At 44.9% G+C, this 24,184-nt stretch overlaps 5 protein-coding genes across 8 annotated transcripts in view; 2 read left to right on the top strand and 3 right to left on the bottom strand.

Annotated features, from left to right (window-relative positions):
- Positions 1–4,695, bottom strand: part of rap1gap2a (RAP1 GTPase activating protein 2a) — a 48,727-nt gene extending 44,032 nt beyond the window's left edge. Inside the window, exon 1 of the mRNA XM_062473969.1 lies at positions 4,587–4,695. Within this exon, the coding sequence (XP_062329953.1) occupies positions 4,587–4,627 (41 nt within the window). The 5' untranslated portion in view covers positions 4,628–4,695. The remainder of the gene's footprint in view (positions 1–4,586) is intronic.
- Positions 4,696–7,544: 2,849 nt separating this feature from the next.
- xaf1 (XIAP associated factor 1) lies at positions 7,545–9,677 on the top strand. Its single transcript, XM_062473977.1, has 7 exons — positions 7,545–7,769; positions 8,038–8,173; positions 8,255–8,311; positions 8,410–8,611; positions 8,890–8,957; positions 9,045–9,260; positions 9,402–9,677. Exons 1-7 carry the CDS (start codon positions 7,723–7,725, stop codon positions 9,432–9,434), a joined length of 759 nt encoding a protein of 252 aa, XP_062329961.1. The 5' UTR covers positions 7,545–7,722; the 3' UTR covers positions 9,435–9,677.
- Positions 9,678–9,807: 130 nt separating this feature from the next.
- On the top strand, positions 9,808–12,613 carry fbxl8 (F-box and leucine-rich repeat protein 8). Its single transcript, XM_062473459.1, has 4 exons — positions 9,808–10,912; positions 11,229–11,604; positions 11,882–12,058; positions 12,340–12,613. Exons 1-4 carry the CDS (start codon positions 10,134–10,136, stop codon positions 12,466–12,468), a joined length of 1,461 nt encoding a protein of 486 aa, XP_062329443.1. The 5' UTR covers positions 9,808–10,133; the 3' UTR covers positions 12,469–12,613.
- A 101-nt stretch (positions 12,614–12,714) lies between these two features.
- On the bottom strand, positions 12,715–16,159 carry tekt1 (tektin 1). 2 transcript variants are annotated; one of them, XM_062473057.1, is made up of 8 exons: positions 16,073–16,159; positions 15,284–15,527; positions 14,996–15,161; positions 14,649–14,777; positions 14,198–14,344; positions 13,833–14,058; positions 13,405–13,601; positions 12,715–13,003 (listed from the first exon to the last, which is right to left on the bottom strand). In XM_062473057.1, the coding sequence occupies exons 2-8, from the start codon at positions 15,471–15,473 to the stop codon at positions 12,844–12,846; spliced, it is 1,215 nt and encodes a 404-aa protein (XP_062329041.1). In that variant the 5' UTR covers positions 15,474–15,527; positions 16,073–16,159; the 3' UTR covers positions 12,715–12,843. The 2 variants fall into 2 exon arrangements, with proteins under 2 accessions (XP_062329041.1, XP_062329042.1); XM_062473058.1 differs by having other exon boundaries at positions 15,284–15,522; positions 16,073–16,143.
- A 109-nt stretch (positions 16,160–16,268) lies between these two features.
- inpp5ka (inositol polyphosphate-5-phosphatase Ka) lies at positions 16,269–23,971 on the bottom strand. Of its 3 annotated transcripts, XM_062473298.1 has the most exons (14): positions 23,823–23,971; positions 23,414–23,498; positions 21,623–21,727; positions 21,309–21,417; positions 21,043–21,159; positions 20,649–20,824; positions 20,299–20,410; positions 19,874–19,983; positions 19,650–19,676; positions 18,635–18,875; positions 18,369–18,506; positions 18,202–18,285; positions 17,939–18,043; positions 16,269–17,771 (listed from the first exon to the last, which is right to left on the bottom strand). In XM_062473298.1, exons 2-14 carry the CDS (start codon positions 23,485–23,487, stop codon positions 17,691–17,693), a joined length of 1,479 nt encoding a protein of 492 aa, XP_062329282.1. In that variant the 5' UTR covers positions 23,488–23,498; positions 23,823–23,971; the 3' UTR covers positions 16,269–17,690. The 3 variants fall into 3 exon arrangements, with proteins under 3 accessions (XP_062329282.1, XP_062329283.1, XP_062329281.1); XM_062473299.1 differs by lacking the exon at positions 19,650–19,676; XM_062473297.1 differs by lacking the exons at positions 23,414–23,498; positions 23,823–23,971 and adding an exon at positions 22,246–22,754.
- Positions 23,972–24,184: the final 213 nt, after the last annotated feature.

The raw sequence follows: 24,184 nt of genomic DNA, 5'->3' as shown, positions 1-24,184 counted from the left end.
TAATACCACAGGTTGAAATTAAACTAGCATTGTTTTGGATACCAGCTGTCATACGTACATTTACGAAAACAAAGTGTACACACACACATGCATTCAGAATGACACCTTTCACAAACAAAGCCAGTTAAAATGCTGACAGCTCCATACAGAGGCTGGGGAATCAGTGTCAAGTTTATGCAGGTCAGCTTTCAAGCTTATCTTTCGTACAGTCTTTTTCTGTCTGTCCCTCAATTGGAGTGCTTCTGAGTCTGCTGCCAGGGCACATTTAAGGACATGAAGGGCTCAAGACACGGCAAGGGAAAGACTGATGGTGAGGAGAACTGTGTGTGTTTTTGTGTGTGTGTCTCAAAGAAAGAGAGAGAGACAGAGAAGGGGATAGCAAAAGAGAGAGAGAGAGATCTGGCCTGACGCCAGAGCAGCAATCCACTCAAGGTTAATCATTGAGTGTGGAGAAGTGGGAAAGGTTGAGTAGGGGGGAGGAAGGGGCAGAAACAGCCATTATGTACCCCCCACCACCACCACCAGCAGCATCACCACTCACCCCACCTGACCGCACCCCCACACCACCTTCCATGAACACTCCCCTGCTTGTCTATCTAACCAGCTCCAGTAGTTTGTCATTCTCTTGGAGGGGACTAACCTAGATGACACACCGCTGTCTAATGTAGGGAGACTACTGACACCAAGACCACCTCTGACTCAACACCCAGCACATCAACATCTCTGATCATAGCTCCATCAAGATCGTAATTACGGCAAGCCTACTATTGTACCTTCACTACCCCCACAAACACCATTCATCTACTGTGGGAACACCTTTTGCAAAAATAAATATGATATCAAAACTATTGCTTTACCACCTTACACTGTAACACCCCACATCAACAGTAGGCCTACTTAACTGCAGGGGGGTCACCAGCCATTTCTTCCGGGGTTGCAGCCCCGACCCTTTTGAGTGTAGCCTCGAATGTAATTTGAATATGTTGACCAAAAAAAATGTGTGTGATGTGTTTGTTTTCATAACATGCTGTAACAGTCAAAACAGTCAAAATAAAGGTAGTGTCTCTAGCATGTCAGTGAATGTCTCTAGCTCTGACTAACTGAGGGGGTATGTGGGTCTGATGGTCCACTCTGAGTGACAGTCAGTGACAGCAGGATGGCAAAACGTCGGCAAAATTAATTGGATATTTTTGGATTCTTCCAAAAGAGGAGTAAAGATATAAAATCTAGCTATTAAATAAACTTTTGAAATTGCCTGTTGATTAATCATATATTCAGAATGACAGAATTACTACAGTCATTACTTTAAGCTCAAAAAACTGTATTTTTTACGCTCAAATTAATGCTACAGCTAGGGACATTCTATGTTTATGTCCCTAGCTGTTAGCTAAATGAAGCATACTCAAGGTCTGATGTAGGTTTGGGCTAAGCCCCGAATGTTATGTCTGTCTAAGCCCCTGCTTACTGTAACTGGTGATGCTAATTATATCCGTAACATAACTAGGCTACTCTTAACACTACTATCTTAAATAATACTGATCTAATTATACTATAAGCTAATTAGCTGGTAGTGGCTAATTATGCTAGTATTCTTGTAACATCTCCAATTCAGTTACAGCTGGTGAACAGTGGAGTCTCTACTCTAAACTCTTATTTGCTACCATTTCACTCCTCCCCCCTGACATTCTTATTCTTCACTGCTTTTCTTTGCTCTCTATCAATCCTCATGACATCACATCCTGTTTCTCTTTCTCTCTTCACTCATCCCTCTTTTTCCCGCAGCTCTGCTCTGCACTGGTGGATCACAGTGACAGGAGGCCCACCCCCCATGCTTATGCAGCTCAACAAACATGCACACAAACACACACACACAAACACACACACACACTCAAACACACACTCTCCCTTCCCCGTGTAACGCCCCCACACCCCCAATGCTTCTACAATGCCCCCAGCAGTTTCTGGCCTGCATTGATTGCGACAGCCTGCTGCTGTTCGTGTTGAATGGGAGTCAGGTGGCTGAGCGGTTAGGGAGTTGGGCTAGTAATCAGAAGGTTGCCAGTTCGATTCCCGGCTGTGCCAAATGACGTTGTGTCCTTGGGCAAGGCACTTCACCCTACTTGCCTCGGGGGGTATGTCCCTGTACTTACTGTAAATCGCTCTGGATTAGAGCGTCTGCTAAATGACTAAATGTAAATGTAAATGAATGCAGCACACTCCGCAGCCACAAGCACATTGATGCCACAACCTCACAAACATATATATGCGTGTACACGGACAGACACACTCAGGCAAATGCACAGACCTCTTCGAGCGCACCCTAAACTGGCTGTGCATATGAATGATGGCAGTGAAATTGAAGAGGCAGACAAAACCACACCTCTGAATGAGAGGAGAAGGAGGAGTTCAAAAAAAGCTCTCCTGTTGCCGGGGTGACGCATCTGACAGTATATCAAAGTTTACACTGATCCCCTCTTCTGCAGAGGGAGGGAGGGAGGTGGAGGGATTGAGGGGGGAGATGAAAGAGAAGATGGTGGAAGTTAAGAAGGGAGGGGAAGGTACTATACAGGAAAGATTTAAAAAGGAATAATCAGAGAGAAATGAAGACCATGAAGGATAAAGGACAGGGAGGGAGGGACAAGGGGCATGTGGCGGGAGAGAGAAGGGAATGACGGTGGAAAGCAATGGGAAGTGAGACAGAAAGGGAGACAAGAGATAAAGATGGAGAGAGATAGAGCATGGTAAGTAGAATTGGGAGAGGGACAAAGAGGGAGAGAGGGAGAAAGAAAGAGACAGAGAGATATAGGAAGAAAAGAAGGGAGAAGAAATGAGAGATCATGAGATTGAATACAGGCCAATCGTGAGAGGGGATGAATGACAAGCAGGGCGCTTGAGGTGGAAAATCACTCCCGCAGACGGAGGGAGGAGAGAGGGAGGCTAGAGAAAGGAGGGAAGACAAGTGAAGCTGCTATACAAAGATGAGAAAAAAATGTATCCAAGGAGAGACGTGAATTAAACGTTTAGCAAACGTTAACACCTTTCCCAATGAATGCCCTGCGGTTGTGGTAATACCGTACCAACATAGATACCTGTTCCTAGGTACCTGTCTAACAAACAGCTCTATTCATCAGTGGAGCACCTCCCCCCCTCCTCCCTCTTGAGCACCTCTCTATCGTCTGCAGAACAGACGATAGAGAGGTGGCTGACTGGAAGCCGTGCGTCCACCTGAAGAGATCAGATTAGAACACAGCTATTTTCAGCTGTTTTTGTAACTATGAGAGCAGAGAAAACATAGCGGAGAACAGCAAATCAGCAGAACAACAATGTCAGGGAGGCATGGCTGGCTAGCTACTGGCTGCCTGCCTGCCTGCCTGCCTGCCTGTCTGTGTGTCTGTGTCTGTCTGTCTGTCTGTTTGTTTGTCTTCCTGGTCAACCTTTGAACCTGATGTTCTGTAATAAGGCTAATGTTCCTCATCCCTATTCCACTGATTCATCTGTGTAAATGGATCCATCAATCAAAGCCCTTATCTAACAGGCTCTGGCTTTCATAGCCATGACACACTTTATTCTGCCTGCACTGAATAGGAACTGAATCTCTTAGGGTGGGTTGGGAGGGGGCACTTGTGTAAAGGTCTCACATACACACCAACACATGCTCAACTACACAACCAACCATCCTCAAACCCTCAGTTCTCACTTTTACACCACAAAACACTAAACTGCAACACCATCCTCTCACACTGGCACAGATCTCATTGTCACACACCCACTCGCCCACCTCCCAATCCCAGAACCATTTGTGTGCGTGCGTGCACACGTACACACCCAGCCATGCCCTACAACTTCACGCAAAAAGCTTTAGCCTGATTTACTGGGTGTTAAACAGTTACCAGATGTCTCAGTCAGGAACAAAGACTTTGTAGACCATAGATGCCAGAGCTGCACAGAGAATAATGACATGAAGCAATTAGAGAACTCTGACCCAAGTGTATTCGAACCACCATGGTCAACGCATGTTCTGATCCAGGGAGAGGAGAGACTATGGACTGGCTGGCTGATAGAGGAGTGAGCCTGATGAGGAAGTACTGCTATTCCTGTCTGATCTGCAGTGCTCTAATACTCTGACCTGCTCTGTGGCTCTGTAATTCACTTGTTTTTGTGCGCGTGTGGCTGGTGTCAGACAAACCCCCACAACTCTCACAGCTCCTCTGCTCCAGCTGGGCAGATCTCACACTGAGACACGCAAACTGTCATACACTCTCTCTCTCTCTCTCTCTCTCGCACACACCGGTACATACACACACACAAACGCACACAGAGATCTGCTGTACACATAAAACTGTAAAAACACACATAGCAACAGTTTAGAAATGCATGTGCTCATTTAGTACAAAAATACTCACTCAATCAGATCAACACACAAACACTGTCTAACGTAGCAACAGTTTACCATGCTCCCTCTCAGCCCTCTCTCCTGCAGCGCTGGCTGGTTTCAGCTAAGTGCCACCACAGCACACTTATCCTGACAAGAATAACATTGTGTGTTTTCTGCTGTCCTTAGACCAGGCTCAAGTAGAGAGGCTTACCTTGACTCTCCCAAGGATCCCTTGCAAGCTGGAGTGAACATTTCTCAGCAGCGAGTGACTGGTCCAACATCAGCTATGGAATGGCAGTGAGATGAAGAGTGAGAGAGCGCGAGAGAGAGAGAGAGAGAGAGAGAGAGAGAGAGACAGAGAGAGAGAGAGAGAGAGAGAGAGAGAGAGAGAGAGAGAGAGAGAGAGAGAGAGAGAGAGAGAGAGAGAGAGAGAGAGAGAGAGAGAGTAAAGGGGAATTTAATAGGGGGAGGGCAAAGACAGAGAAGGGTAAAAGAAAATATTAGACTGAGCGCTCTGTGTGTGTGTGTTGTGCGTGCGTGTGTGTAAGAATGCACTGTGTGGGAGGAAGCTGTTGCCATGGTGAGGGATACGCCTAGAACAGTATAGAGGAGAAGAAGTCGAGAAGAGTAGAGTATGGAGAAGCATAGAGAAGGAAAGGAAACAAAAAGCAAGGGAAGTGTTAAATATAGGGACACCAGTTCAAGGGGAGCTCTTTACTGAGCAACCTGAGCTTCAATCAGGTTCACCTTAGTCACACATAAGTGCGCACAGAAAACAAGCCAGAGCAGGAAGGATTTCTGGGTGATATTTACAGCGTTTCATTGATACTCTCAAACACCGACACACAAACATCTACACAGGTGAACCATGAGTCTGTTTTTGAAAATGAGTTCTCTTACTGGGGGTGACCGCACCACCATGTCATCAGATCGATGGCCGTGCACATTCTCACCCTGAGGGGCACAGCAGAAGCCAGTCAATAGAGATCTGGACAATCACAGATAGATCGTCCACTCTAAACTATTTGGTATTGATCCAGCTTGTGACCCTGCCTGGGCTCTGGCAATAACAGAGTGAGAGCCCTGCGGTGGTGTGTGTGTGTGTGTTCATGTGCGTCGGTGTGTGTATAACTGGGATGTGTGTGGGTGGATGACATGCGCGGAAGGCTGAGAAAATCCCAGAGGACAATTTTAATCAAATCTCTTCCTCCAAAGCCATAGGAGTCACACATTGCTTGTCTATTCATTAGTTGTGTTTGTTTAATGCTGTTCTGTCTCTTTTGGCCATGTTTCCTAATATCCGGGGAAGTTTTGCACAGAGAGGTTTAGCCTATAATTGGTCCTGCTGGTTCTGGGGTTGCCTTGGTAACCTTTTTTCTTTGCAGGTCCGCCAGTTGTTTAGTTTGTAGGCAATAGCTATCCCATAATAAACTCCCTCTCTGGGCAAAAAGGGCCACCTTACTGTAGCTTGCTAAACTAAAGCCCAAGCTTAGCTATAGCAAACTGATTCTAGTTCTCAGGGCCAGGGACGTGCACAGACATTTGGAGGGGCTATTGCTCTAACATGACCCCCCCCACACACACACACACCCCACACCCCTCCTCCTCCCCGCTGCAGTCACAAGCTCAAAAAAGCAATCAACATTATTTCCATGACTTCAAAAAGTCACGTGAAAGATGAAGGGTTTTCCCTCTCGAGCTTCACTCGCAGTTCACCGGCATGAGAATACAAACAATGTCATGTGACTGGGGGCAGAGGGCAACGCTGAAGTTATGGTGGCAAAATAAATCAACACAGAACTGGATGATATTGCAATTACATTTTATTTAACTTTACTTTACTAGGTTTATTTAGGCTAATTTTCCAGAGGGGCAAATCAGCCAATCAGGGCAAACGGGCTGTTGCCCGGGCAACAATGGCCCGTACCTGTGCACGTCCCTGCTGCTGAATACTCTATTCTGATTGGCTGCAGGGGTGTCCATTATCGGGTGATAACGGACACCTACTACGTCATTGCAGCAAAACTGTCTTTTCACCGTTCTAAATTATTGCGCTGGCTACATAAATGAGCCTGTACAAAGTGTCTGAAATAAGTAACCATGAGCAGGGACGTAGTCAAAGCCTCCATTTACAATTTTGAAAGACTTTAAGAACAGCCGTGTAATAAGAACATTTAATGTAGTGAACTAACACGTTAGCATGCTAGCGCAGCTAGCCTAGAATACCGTATTTCTTCGATTAAACGCTGCCCTCAAATAAACGCCGCCCTCGAATAAACGGCGCAACAAAAATGAGGAAAAAATTATGTGTAAATAAATACATTTAATAGAAGAAATACGGTAATTAAGAAAAAATATATATAATTGCCGATGCCGAGGGGCCCCCAAATCAATTCTGCTTAAGGAACCATAAAGGCTTGGCCCGGCCCTGGTAATATGGGTTTACCTAAGGTCAGTTTAATCATATGAGACTGACAGGTTGATAGCTCTTTCCTCTGTGTGTGTGTGTGTGTGTGTGTGTGTATGTGTGTGTGTGTGTGTGTGTGTGTGTGTGTGTGTGTGTGTGTGTGTGTGTGTGTGTGTGTGTGTCTGCAAGTCAAATCTGTTGGTATTGTGACATAACTGCAGGTCCCTAAACTACTGGAACAGAAATCTATCAACTTTAAAACACTTTCAAGCTTTCTGATGTAAACTAGAGAGAGAGGTGGGGGAGGGGGGGGGGGACTGGCAACTGCTTGACAGAATGGTGATGATTATTGAGGCAGAATTATGAAGTGAACCAGCCAACCCTTGTCACCTACAGCAACGGTCTAAAAATTGTTAGTAAGGAAACCAATCCTTTAATCATGTCTCTACCGTGGTGGCAGAACACACACACACATGATATGCATAGTATTCCCACTTCTCTGTAACTAATATCTGGTTGTTTGACTGTAAAGGATAATCACACATTACTCTCGTTCCTTCACACAAACACTTGAGCGAACACTTACAGCATAAACGCTTACTGAAAACATAACCTTAGTTTTGAGTCATGTGATTAAAGGATTGGTTTCGTTTGAGTCATGTGACTCAAAACATCACATAAATACAAAACTGTAATCTGTGGACAACATGTTATCAGTGCTCATTTTGTTTCTAACCTCACCAATGTGGTAGAAAATTTACCACTAAGATATAAATATTAAATGTTGTGGCCCACTGTGAACGCTTCCTTCTATTTCATAGTTAACCTACGCCATCTAGTGATCGCGTTGTGAACAACAATCTTCCGTGCCTTAGGTTTCTTTTGCTTGAAAAGAGAACTGAAAGTCAGTTTTGGTTGTTATCAAAGTTAGACACTGGGTATGGAGGTAAAGAAGAACGCGGAGGAGATGCGTGTCTGTGGACAGTGGTGAGATATTCTCCGAAATCGATCAATCTGAAATAGTCTTCATAGGCAATCCTCAGCCACACTATTTGTCTTGCCATTTGATTTGTGTAATGACTGAGTCGAAAGCGAAAGTGCTTGAAATTGCTCGAAAATAAAACATCGCCATTAACAAGCTTATACCAGACTAATGTAAAATGTACAGTTAAGACTCATGACAGTATCATAGATTACTCTATGTTCATGTATCTCCCTTCATATATCTCTCTCTTTCATACACACTGACATGCAGCAACAAACAGGTGGCGGAGGCTAACTTTGCTCTACACGAATCCCACTGTCAGCGTTTCCTGTGCCTGTGTCCGGACTGTGATGAACCTGTCCCCAGAGAGCAACTGGACCAGCACCGTGTTGACCAGCACACAGAGGTTTCATACATCACCTAGTACTATCCTTCCACACTACATCACCTACAGTACATTAAGTAAACGTTATTCATCTTCCCTTAGGTGAAATGCTCGAAGTGCCACAAGAAGGTGGAGAGCGGCCACCTTATGGACCACAAGGTAGTCTGACGTTGGTTTGCTGCCTCTCTGTGAGTGTGTACATGAATGTCCATCTCCTTACCCCCCTCATCTCTCTCTGTCTCTCTGTCTCTCTCCAGTCAGATGAGTGTGATGCAAGGCTGCAGTGCTGTGAGTTTTGCCAGTTGGAAGTGCCCTGGAGCAGCCTTGCAGACCATAGTCTCACATGTGGCAGTCGGACGGAGCTCTGCGCCGGCTGTGGGCGCTACGTCACCCTCAGGGATCAGCTGGAACATGCTCAGATCTGCCTCCAGGCAGACTCCACCCCTAAACTTACAAAGAGTAAGGCCAATTTTGTGCTAGACCGGAGTCAGTACTGGTGGGCCTTTGACATCTTTCAGTGGCTGTATAAATCCACCAGTTCAATGTCTAGACAATATCTAGATATACATCTTGAATATTTAGCCCTCTTTTTTATTTTATTCTTCATCGGTTTTATTTCCCATTTATTTAACCAGCCAGATATATTTTACAGTGAGTGGCTAGCAAGAATCAAATGTCCTCTTCCTATGCAGAATGAATACAAAACAGTCTGACCTTTACATGTGTTTCCACCCTAGAGGACACATCTGTGCTATGTAGGAGCTCCATGAAGACTTTCACATCTGAGCACATAGACCAACATCAGGTATACCATGTTATCAAACTGATCAAATACATTGTTATACACACATCGTTTCTGTCTCAATCCCTCTTTACTTCTTCTGGCCATTAGCTGACCTGTGACCTCTATCAAGAGGAGGCAGAGGTTGAGGACCATCTCGGGATCCAGAAGGATAGCCTCAGCTCTGGGCTGAGCAACAGCCTGAAGTCCGCCTCCTTCTTTGGCCAAGGCCAAGTGGCCGCTGGAGGGGACGGGGAAAAGGATCAGATCAGCACCTGTCCCCACTGCCACCTGGCCCTCCCTCTGGTCACTCTGAAATGGCATAAGGTACCAGTATGTTTTTTTGATCCAAGAGTGCTATTTATGCTATTCGTTAACCACTGATAGGCACATAATGTACCAGCAAGTGAGGAATTATTGCGGAAGATTGCTTCTGTAAATTATTTGTGTTTCTTTCCTTGTTTTCAGGCTAAATGTCAGATATACGCCAGCTTGAAATGAAGAAGAGAAGGGAACACCGTTTCAAAAGAATACGTTGACGACCCAGACAATACAACTGATTGTTATTAATACAGTAACTGGTAATTCTGGTAAAAGTTCTACCAGAATTTACTAGTTCTAGTAAATTGTTCTGATGCAATACATAAGTTTATAACAAAAATCTGTTATTTCAAAACAAGTTTACATAGGCATCCAAGCTCTAAATTAGTCATGTCCATTAAAAACATTTTCACAATGACCACATATACATTGTAGCTGCTCATTGTTTTATCATATAATTATACTAACATTTGTATTAACATAAAAATAGAAATAAATTTGAATTGTGCTCAAAAGTTAGCTACTTTGTTGCTATTTGTGTTAGGGCCCCTATTGCTAACAATGGGTGTATCTTCAGTATATGGGTTGTACACTGTGATGTCATAAAGGCTTGACATTGTGACAATACATGTGTGCATGTTCTAAAAGCATGGTTGTGGTTTTAGGACATTATCCACAGTTAGCTAACAGTGAGCAAGTGACTGCAAAAATGGACATAGTTTGTCCTGTTTTCATAGTCAAGCTTCAGAAAAGATCCAAGTAGGTGAACTTATTCACTACAGGGAAGCATTCTGATAAAAATCTAATAGTTTTTTGTATCTATCATTTGTTTCTGATAGATACAAATCTGATAGTTCAGTTGTAGCCCTTTGTTTTAAAATGAATCACCCGGAGGATCCTGTGGAACAACTCTCAGACGAGGAAATCGAAGAGGAGGAAGCCAAAGTAGAAAAGGAGGGAATGAAAGAGGTGGATGAAGAGGAGTATGACGATGAGGAGGAGGATCAGCCTAGATGTGGCTGGGGTTACCTTCCAGACGTGTGTTTGCGTCAGGTCTTCTGGTGGCTGCGAGACCGTGACCGTGTCCGAGCCATGCTCGTCTGCCGCCACTGGCACCATGTGATGCACTCGCCCTCCCTCTGGAGAGTCCGGACCTTCAACTTTTCCGGACGCATCTCGCGCACGCGGCGCTCAGAGCTTGAGACGGCGGTCTGCTATGCCAAAGCGTACGGCAACTACCTGGAGGACTTGGAGATCCGTTTCTCTCACCCCCTCAACTCCCTGGTGTCCCGCCGCTTCCAGCAGACCTTGAGGACCTTCCTGGCTGCGCTGCGCAAGACAGGTGGCCGCCTGCGCTCCCTCACCATCAACCACATGGAGCTGGACCGGGCCGTCTGGTGCCGCAGCGTGAGGAACGGCCTTGTCCGCAGCCTGACCTTCTACCTGAGGAGGGAGGGCTCTCGCCTGGGCCACCTGAGCCTGCGGGGAGCCCGGCTCAACCTCCCCCAGGGCCTGGAGGTGCTGGAGGCCGTGGCTGCAGCACAGCAGCATGTCCACCTGGGCCGGAGGCCTGGCATCATCAGCCTGAACCTGGAGGATTTTTTCTCCCAGCCGCTGGCAGTGTACGGTTCTCCAGGTTTTGCCCATGTCATGAACAGGTACAGTAGTGGGCTTGAGGACAAAGTGAAGGGAACAGAAGTGAACATTTCCAATGTATCCCTTTTTCTGTCAAGACATATTGATTTAACCATGTATTGCAATAGAAATAGGTTTGTATTTGGCATTGTGGTTATCTAAGGGGAACCTACCTTGGAGCATAGCTAGCATGGCACAGAGACATACAATAATAACAAGGCAGGAAGCATAGGAATCTAAGATCTCCATGTGGTGACATCAGCTGATGAGGTGACGTGTTAGCCAAGGCATGCCAGAACTATCTCCGCCAATATATTGTTTTCATCCACTTCTTCCTAGGTTCAGAGGTCTGTCCACCCTCATTCTGAACTACAGCTGTGTGTCTGATGAACTGCTGGCTGCTCTTTCTGTGGCGTGCCAAAATCTCAGGGGTGGTGGCTCCCTGCGTACCCTTATCGTGCGCTGCCACGTACATGAGCCTCACCTGCAGATGATCTCAGGTGATGCCTGGGTCCACCTGGCCCGCCACTGTCCGGATCTACGGGTCCAGATCACAGTGGAGCGGATCCTGAGCCTGAATAATCTGAGCCAGATCCTTCTGAAGGAGATCCCTTTGAGATCTCTCAGCTTGACCAGCTGCTACTTCAGTGAGCAGGACTGGAGCGTTAAGCCTGCCCTCTCCAGCATACTGCCCTGGTACGGCCATTGCCTGCAGGTCAGTGGATGGGTGTTAAATGCATAGTGTATATTTGGGTAATACCTTACCAGCAATACATACAGTATAGATATTTGGTGGTATCTATTCTATTTGTTTTATTTTATTCACAGGGTTGTTTGTCTAGGCTTTTCTCATACTGTAACTCTAAAATGCAGTGAACACATTACAAATCAATGAAACAATGATGAACAATGAATAAATGTATATTTCACCTTCAACTCTGTTTGCATTTTTTTTCCTCCTGTTGTCTCTTTTGTGTATCTATCTGGAGTAGAAGTTGACCCTGGACCTGAACAACAGTCATGAGAGTGTGGATGAGGAGATTCTGGATCTAGTGCAGCTGTGTCCACGGCTGGTCTACCTCAAGGTCTGGGCCTTCCTCCATATCAGCTTCCTAGACTTCCTGCTGCAAAAACGCCTGGATAAAAAGTGTTGCCTCAGGACCATCAAGGTAAAGAGGGGCAGATCTGGGGGGAACTGGTATAAGGAAAAGTCAAACCACTCCCCTAGCATGCGATTGGCAGGGCAGCTGGAAAATAACAGTTTGATGTTTACCTCCAGTTGCGCTTGTAGAGGAACCCAACCATAAAATGTTTGACCAGAAACCAGGTTTACTGCCTGGGAGATGAGGTCTTCCCTCATCTCAGATAGTTGTGGTAACACATTGAGGTACTCAAAAGACCCAGACTGGCCCAGTAGTTCTCACAGACTCGCACACGTTCCTACCTTCAGGTGCGTATCTACACCAACAAGTACGAGACCCATGAAGAGGATGAGCAGTTGGAGGAGGTGTACTCTCGCTACAGACAGCTCATCCACTCAGAGCTCAACTACTTTGCCGTCTCCTACCCCATGCTGTGACCCCTGACCTCTCAGACATTTTGTATTCAGTAGCCAATCACCAGCCCAGGAAATACGATGCAGGAAGCAGATACTTAATTTCATGTGCATGTCCTTGATAAACAACACTCGAGCAGGCTTACACACACCCACACATTCACCTCGTTTGTTTCTCTTTTACATTATGTTTACAATCCCCCGCTTAGACTAAGATATATTAAAGTTACAGCAAACACAAAAAATGCAAAAAAGCATTTGAGGAGCCTCTTTTAATGGTATATTCATATCTCATTTTTTATTGATGAATAAAGATACTGGTAGGCCTGGGATCTGACCCCCTCACACCCCAGGGGTACAATATAAAGTCCCAGACGATATTTCAGGAACCCTGGCTGCTCAGAAGCTGTGTATTGCCACAGGCTGGCGCAGCTGGGTGCAGATGACCTCGTCAATGTAGAGAGAGTGGGACTTCACCTGCACCTCCTCTTCCAGGCTCAGCTGGCTGCGGATCAGGGCCTTCAGCTCCCTCTCCGACTGGGCTTGTGCCTCGCGCAACCTGGGAGCAGGAGATCAGGCGAGTGGGGTTAGAGGGACAACGTTACACAGCAGACACAAATCTGAAATTGACCTAACAATCTTAAGCAGAAAGTGAAAAGAATGGTTTCTAATGGCAAATCATTCGAGATCTTTACGAGGGGCACAAATCCAGTTGTATCTATGCGAGACCCACAATGTGGATTGATAACCAACAATGGGAGGTGTACTCTCGCTACATGCAGCTCATCCACTCAGAGCTCAACTACTTCGCCATCTCCTACCCCATGCTGTTACCCCTGACATCTCAGACATTTTGTATTCAGTAGCCAATCACCATCCAAGGAAAAATGATTCAGGAAGCAGATACTTAATTTCATGTGCATATGCTTGATAAACAACACTCGGGGTAAATAGGCTGACCTATCGATGTGACCCATGAGCTCCTGGACCTCTTCCAGCAGACGGACCTGGACCGGGTCATGGCACAGCTCCCAGCTGGGCCTCTGGCTGCGGGCCATGAGACGGGTCTGGGCCATCTTCAGGGGGGCCTCCTTGTCAGAGATGGCCACATGCAGGGCCTCCAGGTTCTTCTCCTGGCTGGAGATCTCTGACAGCACCTGCCAGGGGGAATTTTATAAAATACAATGATTTTAACACAATACAATACAGTACAATGCAAGAACAGAATATCCATAGAATATAGATAAGCCACAGGCTCTTTTGTTCTATAATAGCGCGTCCATCAAAATACAATCAACAGCTAACTGCTTCTCTTCTATACAAGTTTTACACGATAAACAAATAATCACAGCATACTGTACAAGTAACAGAAAGTGGAGCAGTGTGACCTTGGCCAGATGGTCCTCCAGCTGGCTCTTGGTGGTCTTGCTCTCCTGGACCTGCAGCCGCAGTGCCGTGCTGGTGATGTGATGCTGCCTGCTTATGTCTGCAGCTGTCTGCTCCAGCAGGCTGTCCACCAGGGCCCGCAGTGACATGGAGTTGTTCTTCTCATGCTCTGCCTTGGTGATGTTGATGTTGGAGAAGTTCTCCCACTCCTCTGGGGTCACTGTATTGCTGGAAGAAACACCTGAGGTTAGAGATTTACTGTATATTCTGTTCAATTTAAAAGAAAGAAAGTAAGAAAGAGAGAGCAGGGATGAGGGACATAGCAGAAAGAAGCACATTTTCGCATGCTCAGAAATCTCATTTTTACAATGGTACTGTGATCCCTGTTTCCTTGGGAGTGTCGTCCAGGCTAGAGGAGTTGTTGGTGAGGATGGAGCAGAAGTTGTCAATCCTCTCAGCCTGGAACTTGTTTATCAGGTCCTTCTCGAGGTGGTACTTAGCAGAGCGGTTCAGTCTGGAAACCAGAAAAACACACACCTGCTCATGGGTCTACTTTAGACCATCCTTTCTCATCAAATTTAATTGTATTAGTAAAGCCCTTTTTACAAGCAATATCATAGAAGGCTTCACATATGCCCATAGAACTTCACCTAAACCATCCTAAAATCATCAAAGACAAGGAAAAACTTGCAGGAAAACTCAAAAGAGGAAAAATGGAAGAAACCTTGGGAGAAGCAAATCAGTGAAGGATCCCCACCTCACCCCTCCTCTCTATCTTGTCTGCTCATTGGTCTAATCTAGTCACTCCCCTCTACTACCTTATCTGCTCATTGGTCTGTTCAATGGTGCGCTTCAGCAGAGCCTCCACACCCTCGATGACTTCCCTCTCCTTCATCAGCTCACGCTCCACCTCGTCATGCACCAGGTCGATCGCCACACGCTTTTGTCTGTTGACACACAAACATGGGACGGAAACGGTAAAGCCTCTGTCTGACCTGCATGTCTGTACAATACAGTATTCAGTTGGGGATGAACTGCACACACTGTGGCTTGGGGAGAACAAATCTCAAAAACATACACCCTTTATCCTGATAATGCTGGTGATGTAGTAGCTTTAACTACGTCTGACTGAATGGCTGGTTTACTGAAAGGTCTGACCCGTAACCTCTCTTCCAGGCAGAGCAGAGTGACCCTAAGGGGCTCAGCGCAGCTTTCCAGGGCTTTCTCCACACGGCTCTTGAAGATGATCAGAACCTTGATCTCCTGCACTATCTCCTCCAGCTTCTGGTCCAGCTCCTGCCTCCAGAATTTGATGTCATGGATTCTCTGCTCTGGACACACACAGGGACACAAGGGAGGAACATATGGCTGTTGTGAGTATTTGGAAATAAAATTTTGAACTGTGTAATGATTCTTGACCATGCCATGGGTCCCATAAGGCTACAAGTCTTACCTAGTCTCTGGTTGGCATCCCGCTGCATGCGTTTGGCTGTGTTGTCACTTTCCTCCATCAGTCTCTTGCTCTCTGCTATCAGCCGCTCTGAGCGTGCCCGCTCAGCTTCTGCACTCACATACTGCAGCTGGTTGGCTAACCTCCACTCTGGGGGCATGAACTTCTGTGGAGGTCCCATCAGTCGAGACATCCTCCACTGTTGATCAGTCAGAGTCTAGGCTTGTGGTTGTTGATTAAAGCTGCACTAGGAAATATTATAAAATAAATTATAATATGAGAAACAGTGCCCCTAATTATTGTCTAAACTTCTGCACTTTGACTCGAGTTTAATTAAGAGTGGTTTCACAAAATATGCCAAGAAGGAAAGGCTGCCTTGCAAGGCTAGAACAGGATTTCTGGAAGAAGGCTGGAAGGAAGTGGGCATTCCACACACAAAAAAAAACGACATTCTGCTGGTACTGATCGGTACTGATGATAGGTAGTATAGCTATCATAAGTGAGGTTTTACTGTCTTACACTTTCTTCGTGAATTAAATAGTTATTCTCCGCTACCCTCAAGACTATTAGCCCAAATTGTAAGCTACGAAATATGTGCTACTGTAGGCCTACTTGGCTGATATAGACTATGTGTAGGCCTACTAACAGTACTGTACAGTACAGTTAACCTACAGAAATGTATCAAACTAGTTTTTATCTAAATGGGTGATAACAGTAGCATTTCAAAAGTTAAAAACAAACAATAAGACCACAAAATCAAAGTGTTATCAACCAAAACCGTGCGGTACCAACCTTTCTTATACGCTGGTACCGTTTCGTCTGTTGTAATATAGAAAAGTTGCCACTCACCGATGACGTCTCTCGGTATCTAAACAAACGGTTGCTACAGCAACACAACACATCTTTCATATTGGAAACGCGACAGCCTTGAGATCTTGAGTATATTCGTTTTGTTGTTTGCCTTCATAAAACTATAAATTAGTTATTTTGTTACAGTACGTTTATTTTTAAGCATACATTCACATACATTACTTAGACAATAGACCACTCCATAACGTATTAAAAAATAGAATACAGATAAAGTGACAACAAGTAGCAGTAATCTCTTTACAGTGAAATATAGCTAGAAACATTTCCTGCAAGCTTAGCTAAAGAAAATACACATCTGATTAAACTGAAACAGATCAAAGAGAAGTGCCTTCATCATTGTATGCATATCTACTTGAATGTGCAGAACAAGCAAACCTACCTACATCCTTTAAATATTCAATCCAAAAATAAATAATCAAATGCAAGTAAGCACTATACCAAGACATTGAGCATCAATGTCTATTACTTTAAGGCACTTGCTGAATCTTCTTATCCTCTGTTTAGTATCCAGTCTTATAGGCCTACAGTACATGGAAAATAGTCATATCAGTAACTTTTAAATATCTTTCAATATATAAGACATGGTGAATACAAACATGAACAATTTGTGCAATATATTTATCTCTCTATATATATATTTCTACTGTCACATGAACAACCAAATGGCCAAAATGGAATGGCATGGAACCATTAATGAGAAGATAACTGGCAGCAGACTAATGCCAGAAAACACATGACCTGGTACTAAAATGTTTTTAGGTTGCATTACTAACATTATGACATGATTAAAAAAAGGTTGATTTTCCAAGTCAGTCTGCAAGGTCTCGGAATCCAATTGGACAATTACTTCAAATCTGTGCACTGAACTCCTTTCTAAAATGTTTATAAATAGAGAACATTTATTTGAGAATAACATTAAAACTGACCAGAAAAATACTATGGTAAACAGTCTTGTATCATCAGTGTCATGGGAAAAGAAGATAAATATTGTATAACTACAGTCAAGGTTCTATAAAAAGGAAGGGCAATGACCATGTAGCTAGAAATCAGACCAGTAATAGACAATATCTGAAATATGTACTCTGTGCAGATTCACTTGAATCTGCCTGGAATGCAGGTATGTGGGGACTATTTTAAGGTTTTGGTTGTGCGAGCTCAACGGAGTGCTGATATATTAGAAAGGATTATTAGAAAAGGATCTGAACCAGCTTATTTTGTGATGTCTCAGCAGCAATAGAGCGAACAGGCCAGAAGAAAAGTGAGGAGAGAGCAAAGAAGACAGGATGACTGAGAGCAAAATCCCATACTGACACTGAAACTGAAAAAGGAAAGAGAAGCAAGAAAAAAAAAATAGTGGAGAGAAGGTAGAAGGGGAAATGTAACAGTACTGACTGGCTTTAAGGCCATTTCCGATCCTGCAAGCTCTGCATATGAATCATCACACATTCTCACTCAAAACATGCCTCCCATCTCATTCCGTATAGTAGTAGATGAGTGGTAGAGAATCATAGCACTTCATACAGCATAACAGTGCTTTAAATTAACTGTCTGTTAGCTTGTCAATCCAGTTGATGTTCTCTGGAGCCATGCCCATCTCGAAAGTTACTTTAGACTCGTTGACCTAAAGAAACAAAGAACAACAAGAAAGGCCCCCATTACGATGGAACAGGACAAGACTGCAGAATGTAGATTGTACTGTAGTCAATATGACAGTATTTAAGACCCGGTTTCTAGGCGTATTTGTCTCAACCAACACACATGCCTATGCGCACATACACCCACACTGACCTTAAAGGGGGGGCTGATGCCAATGATGCACTGCAGAGTGCTGCTGTAGTAGCAGAGGACACACTCTCCTCCCCTCACCGGGATCTCTTCCTTACTCACATACACCTGGAGGAGTGCAGTGAAAACTCTGTCAATACATGCACCTCTACTGAAGACATTGGCACACACACACACTCACACAGACACACCAATACACACACCTCTATCCAAGTTCACACGTGAACTTGGATACACACAGAAAGACAGACAGACAGAGGCAGTACCTGTATGACTTCATCATTAAAGGAGACCTGGTCATCTTTCACCCAGGTGTAGGTAAGGTAATCTGACAGGCATGTGAATCCCACCTGGAACGCAAAGACAATATATCCCTTACCCCACTGGAGCAAAAATCCATGCTTGGCTTTGATGGGCGGGCCCATTATCTGACCTTGTACAGGCCAATCCAGTCCCAGGTGCTAGAGGGGAAGGGCTGCAGGGGGCTGTAAACTGCCATGGCATCCATGTCAGCGCTCCAATCCCCCTCAGCGTACACACGCACCAGGGGAGTCTCATACATCTTCTTCAACTAGAGAGGAGCGAGAGATCAAGAGAAGGAAAAATTGTCAGAGATTAAAGACTTTACCTTATGGCGTGCCATTCATTGGGATCCAGTAAATACATATAAGTAGTCGAGGAATGGGAACTGTGCCTCACCTCCAGGGTAAAGAGGCCTATGACAGGTTTGTGGTCGCTGACGCGGTACTCCATGTTGCTGATGTACGAGTCTAGCTTGACTTTCAGAGGAAACTCCTCCTCTTCCTCTGCTTGCACTGAAACGGCCAGCTTCTCGTCCAATCCTGAGTCCTCATCCTCGTCTTGCCGGTCGCTGGGCAGGGCTTTGGGCTTCACGCGCCACAGGATTCTGTCTGTCCAGGCGGGCTTACGTTTCTTCCCGCTGGAGAGTGACGGGGTGGGACAGAGGGAACGATGGATGGAGGCGGGGGAGAGAAGGAGAGATAAAAGCAACTTAGCACATTATACAAATTTAGAAAGTTTGGCTTTGTGGACATTTCAAAGCATATCCAAAATACTGAGGTGGCCAGCATGAACAGGCACAATTAGGCTGTCATATACCAACCAGCTGCATCTAATGAGTGTTAGCCATGCAAAAGCTAATGGCCAGGTTTCCCAGATTCGTTAAGAAGCTCTTAACGCTAAGAGCTTCTTAGGAGCGTTCTAAGAACGCTCTAGAACGCTCTTAGAACGCTCCTAAGAAGCTCTTGGCGTTAAGAGCTTCTTAACGAATCTGGGAAACCCGGCCAATGTTGGTCCCCAGCCAACAGACTTCTCAAGGTTGATTGTGTTCTAGAGGCCACTATTCTTGGAGGCTTGACAGGCCATTTCGCAACTCTTTGCAAAGACAATCCATTACTGGTCTTGCAAATGTATTTGTGGGTCAGCCAAGCTTACTCTGCAGAGGTATTACTGCATCTTACAGTTAAGATAGGACATGAGAAGGGAAGAGACAGCTGTGTGAGTATTGTAAGTCACAGGCGCTTCCAACTTCTAATTACCAAAACAAATAACCTTTTTCAAGGACATTTTGTTTTAGAAATCTGTTTTTTTAGTAGCCTAGCTCCACTGCAGGTTTAGGAAAATACCATAACTCATACTGGGGTCAGGGAGGTTAGAACGAGGAAGGGGAAGAGGTGGGGCTTTAAAATCTTACTCAAGAGCAAACCATGTCCCGTAGGGCCTGTGCAGTTGAGAGAGAGCAGAGGTGTGAGCAGAGGTCAACTCAGTAGGTGATTGTCCCAGAGTTTGAACATATGAGAGTGAGAGAGAGAGAGAGAGAGAGAGAGAGAGAGAGAGAGAGAGAGAGAGGGGGGGGGGGGGGGTCCAGAGAGAAGAAACAAATGAGAGCAAAAAAAAAGTGTGTGTATTACAAGTCACCTGCTGTCATAGTTGTCAGAGAGCCTGTCAAACTTGAATGTGGGCTGGAAATCTAAAGGTCCCTCCTCAAACTCCTGGAGCAGTGGCTCCTTCAGCTTCATCATGGTCAGCTGACCAAACGCCACACACAGCCCACACACAGCCCACACACAGCCCACACACAGCCCACACACACAGATCACACACAGACCACACACAGCCCACACACAGTCCACACACACAGACCACACACAGACCACACACAGACCCACAGGTTAGTGGAACAATATAACCAACACAAACATATAGCAACAATCAAATTCACACAAGTGGAAAAAAGCTTCTTTATGAAGGGAGCAAACCGAATTTTCAATTGTTACACAGATTCTAACAAGGATAAAAGGGGAAATCACTGTCATATATGATGTGTGTGTGTGAGGTCTGACCTGGTCTTTGCTCCACAACAGGTTAAAACTTTGACTGTTTATGCAGGAGCGCAAGAAGTGCATGCCGTGGTCCTGGATACGGAAGTTCAGATCCCCCAACCAGAAAACCAACCTGAGAGATGGAGATGGAGGTAGAAAGATGAGGGAAAGAGGAGAAAAACATGAGAGTGAGTGAGTGAGTGAGTGAGAGAGAGAGAGAGAGAGAGAGAGAGAGAGAGAGAGAGATTGTAACACGGACATCTTAATATCCTCAGTTCACCTTCCTGAAACAGTAGGAGTGTCTACAGAGAACCATGTAATCATTATGCAACACAGCAACTTCCCTTTGTTCTTAATTGCGTTGTACTGACTTGTGATCGAGGATGCAAGGTGTCTTCTTGGCGTGGAAAGTCTGTCTGTCCAGAATGTACTCAAACTCGTCAACGCGTTCCGTGGCATACTGCATATGAGCGGCCAAGTGGCAGTTCAGGAAGCAGATCATGTGACCATAGAAGGACAGGCGGATGGACACGCCCCCTTTGTTCCCCTGTGAGATTGAGGGTGGTATTGGAAGTGTAGTCCGGGTCAATGAAGGGTGCTGTGTCAAACTGAAATTATCAATCTATACCCTTATTTAAATGATTGAACCCAGGTATCTCATATCTAATGAGCAATGCCTATTTTCTAATAGCAAACCAGATTTTTCTCACATGCATTGTACATATAAGTGTATGTGTGTGTGTACAGTATATGTGTGTGTCTTACCCAGTAGCCAAAGATTCCGGTGCGTGTGTATGTAGCCTGGACGTCTTTAATGAAGGGAATGTGAATCACCTTAGAAAAGAACAGCAATAAGAGGCCCTGCATTCTAATGGACGACACCTGCAACCCAAACACACACAATCACACAGGTAAGTGTTCAAGTTAAACCACACGCCACTGTCTTTTCCATCACTCTCCTGTCCACTAGCGACACACGAGTGGAGATGAACTAGGTCATGTGACCGGGCCCAGGGTCAATTCTCCTATACCTTCATATAGCCTCGTCCTCCTAAGGTAGACATAAACAGGTGGCTCCAGGAGTCGTCAAACGCCAAGTCTGAGACGAACCTGTGAGGAGCAGCGTATACCTCCTGGAGACTGGGACAGGAAACACACGCTAAGACACCAAGCCATGCTATGTTCATATGTCAAACAGCATTCAGGCTATTCAGGTGTCGGCGCCGCCGGCGGTGCATGAAGTCGAACACACGTAATGAGATCGTTCTAGCGTCTACCTATCTAATCACGAAAAGATCTGGTATCTGCCTAGCCAATCACAGAGATGGTGGAGGTGTCTTCCTACCCAATGACATAGAGGTCTGGGGACTTGGGGGAGTTAAGGTGAAGCAGGGAGGAGACATCATCAGGAGGGTCAGCAGAGGCAACATTCCACGTGACCATATGCAGTCTAGAGGAAAGATGACAAAGAGGAATAGTGAGATGCTAAACTTTGATGAGTCACATGGAACTGTCGAAGGCAAACTTTACAATCAAACAGAAAAAACATTTAACAGCCTTATTCATGTAATTTTTCCATGGAAAAACTGAATCACTTCTTTGTCTGGTACAGAACAACCATGACCACCATCAATGCCTCTAAACTTGAATGACAAAATGAGACATTTGAGTTATTAGAATCAAATCCAGAATCATTAGCAAACACAAACAAGACTCTGATCCTCTCCCTTGACTCAATACCCCAAGCCTTGTCTATTTCTAATACAGATAGACATCAGCTGATATGATGGCTAAATTTGTGCTGATGAGTCTGTGAAAATCAGTCTTGTGTTTCTCAATTGACAGAATAAGGTCACCAGCTCACACAAAAACAATCAGGAGGAAGCACAAACAGAATGACAGAAGCAGATCAAAAGAGAATGGAGTAAAACTGGGTCATCAGGAGAGACCTATTCACTCGATCTCCACCTGAAAGTGTCTCTCTTGATGCGACCAGCCTTCTTCCCGCAGATGAAAAAGGCATTGTCCAAGGTTCGGGCCACCTGATCGTGTAGCTTGTCGCTGGGGTCCAGGTCGTCCACGCAAGTCATCAGCTGGGTAAGGCGCTGGCGCAGCAGCAGGCGGCTGCCCGTGGATTGAGTGTCAGCGCTGGCCATGCTGTCAGAACGAACGCGCCCCATGGTACCAAACAGATGCCGGATCTCATCCATTGTGGCTCAAGCTACGGGAGCTTCACTAAATAACTGGGAAGATTCACTACTGGGTCCAGATGGGCAGTGTTCCTTATTTTTGGTTCTCCAATAGTGAAGTGTACAGAAGCTAGCTTCTTATAAATAAGAATTGATTCTTCTTTTGCAGTTTAATCCTCAATTAAAATCGTATATACTCAGTAATATACACCTTTTTGAAGTTACAGGAGTTAAGTATATGACAACTTGATTTATGAGACATAAATAGATTCTAGTGGACTCCTGGTCATGTCCAGTCCCAGTGGCTGAAGGTGGAGTGAGGAAAGGTGAGTCCCAGTCAGGGTTTTGGAGGAGGACCTTGGGTGGGCTAAATGGGGTTATGTGTAATCTGTCTCTGAGAGGGTCCACGTGAGAACAGTGCAAATAACGTATGAACCCTTTTATTAGGAAACAGCCTGATGAACCTGTAATCACTTTACTCAACTTTATTTCAACATTAAGAAATCCGAGGAGAAAAAACTCGGAATGCCACAACAATCCCATTAACTTTAACTCTCTCACTCGGTAGACACGGATCTAAGGGGTGGTTGTTGCATGATAAAGATGTAGGCTAAACTTTCCTCTGGGGAAGAAAGAGTTCCCATGTATTCGCTAATAAGAATAGGAATGTGTTGGGCAACTTAATCACCATCATTCCAGTATTGTTAAGCCATAAGCTTTGTATTATAGGCAACCAGACTGAAAAATAGAACTTAACGTGTTTTTCTGATATTTTAGTTTATACACTGGTCTTCCAATAAGATTTAGTACAATTACAGACAACTTACTAAGACTACTGCATAGTCCCACTCTATGCAGTAGTTGCTTAACCTTCAAGTTTAACCACAGGTTGTCTTGTAGACTTGACTGGCAAATGCAATTGATGAACATTACGTGGGCAGTCTAACCTGAAGGAGTCCAGACAGCAGTCCTTCCCCGGGTTGACTGTTCTCTGGACGTTGGACTGGCCATTACTTTCCATCTTCTTACCAGCTGCAAAATCACACACCCACAATGGAGTTAGAATGAAAAGTTCTGAGAAATAATTAACTAGATTTGCTTAAGCCAGCTTATGTTAGCAACAGGAACCTTGTACGGTGTGAGCTTGACACATCCAACTCCCTTTTTGGACAACTTCAAGTTACACTAACGTAAATTAGCATTTCCTGCTGGGTTCCTGTAGTGAAGTTGGCGCTCACAGAGCAGCTAAACTAAAATAGCTAGCTCTAGCTATTATTAATATATTGTTAATTATCTAGTGGTAAGGTAATATCAAGTTAACTAGCGACAAAATTACGACATAATGGTGTGTATTACCGCACTTCAGATGAGTGTTAATTCCCCTGTTTGACTTGCATGCGGACCAAACCAGAGATGTTTTCTACTACAATAACAAATGGTCTGCTTTTATATTTTGTTTACCTCCTCTCTTCTTCAGGGGTAATGTGTCATCCTGTTGAGCGATAGCGCCCTCCTGGTAATGTATGGAGAAATGCTTTTATTTCTGAAAACCATTTGCATGTTGAGATCTCAACATGATCTGCAAACGAGCTCTCCCTCTGACCCTAATAGGGTCACACAATATCACTTATAAACTCAATTCTGAAAAAGTGAGGCGGCTTGCATTAATGCATGGTTTTGTATTGCATGGTTTGAACAGATTTAGCCTACTTTAGTTG

This window comes from Osmerus eperlanus, chromosome 11 (genome assembly GCF_963692335.1).
Source record: "Osmerus eperlanus chromosome 11, fOsmEpe2.1, whole genome shotgun sequence".
In the NCBI taxonomy this organism is placed as follows: Eukaryota; Metazoa; Chordata; class Actinopteri; order Osmeriformes; family Osmeridae; genus Osmerus; species Osmerus eperlanus.
Note: the sequence above shows the minus strand (reverse complement) of the source record. Positions and strands in the feature narration are given on the sequence as shown.

What these genes read in the sequence shown, in the direction of transcription:
- xaf1 (XM_062473977.1), top strand. Translation starts at nt 7,723, where the DNA reads ATGGAGGTAAAGAAGAACGCGGAGGAGATGCGTGTCTGTGGACAGTG. An exon ending in GCCACCTTATGGACCACAAG is followed by an intron (nt 8,312 to 8,409) that starts GTAGTCTGACGT and finishes GTCTCTCTCCAG; the next exon opens with TCAGATGAGTGTGATGCAAG. An exon ending in CACCCCTAAACTTACAAAGA is followed by an intron (nt 8,612 to 8,889) that starts GTAAGGCCAATT and finishes TTTCCACCCTAG; the next exon opens with AGGACACATCTGTGCTATGT.
- fbxl8 (XM_062473459.1), top strand. Translation starts at nt 10,134, where the DNA reads ATGAATCACCCGGAGGATCCTGTGGAACAACTCTCAGACGAGGAAATC. An exon ending in TTTGCCCATGTCATGAACAG is followed by an intron (nt 10,913 to 11,228) that starts GTACAGTAGTGG and finishes ACTTCTTCCTAG; the next exon opens with GTTCAGAGGTCTGTCCACCC. An exon ending in GGTACGGCCATTGCCTGCAG is followed by an intron (nt 11,605 to 11,881) that starts GTCAGTGGATGG and finishes TATCTGGAGTAG; the next exon opens with AAGTTGACCCTGGACCTGAA.
- tekt1 (XM_062473057.1), bottom strand. Translation starts at nt 15,473, where the DNA reads ATGTCTCGACTGATGGGACCTCCACAGAAGTTCATGCCCCCAGAGTGG. An exon ending in CTGCTCTGCCTGGAAGAGAG is followed by an intron (nt 14,778 to 14,995) that starts GTTACGGGTCAG and finishes GTGTGTCAACAG; the next exon opens with ACAAAAGCGTGTGGCGATCG. An exon ending in CAGACCAATGAGCAGATAAG is followed by an intron (nt 14,345 to 14,648) that starts GTAGTAGAGGGG and finishes TCTGGTTTCCAG; the next exon opens with ACTGAACCGCTCTGCTAAGT.
- inpp5ka (XM_062473297.1), bottom strand. Translation starts at nt 22,487, where the DNA reads ATGGATGAGATCCGGCATCTGTTTGGTACCATGGGGCGCGTTCGTTCT. An exon ending in CCGGAATCTTTGGCTACTGG is followed by an intron (nt 20,825 to 21,042) that starts GTAAGACACACA and finishes TCAATCTCACAG; the next exon opens with GGGAACAAAGGGGGCGTGTC. An exon ending in GCATCAGCCCCCCCTTTAAG is followed by an intron (nt 17,772 to 17,938) that starts GTCAGTGTGGGT and finishes TTGTTTCTTTAG; the next exon opens with GTCAACGAGTCTAAAGTAAC.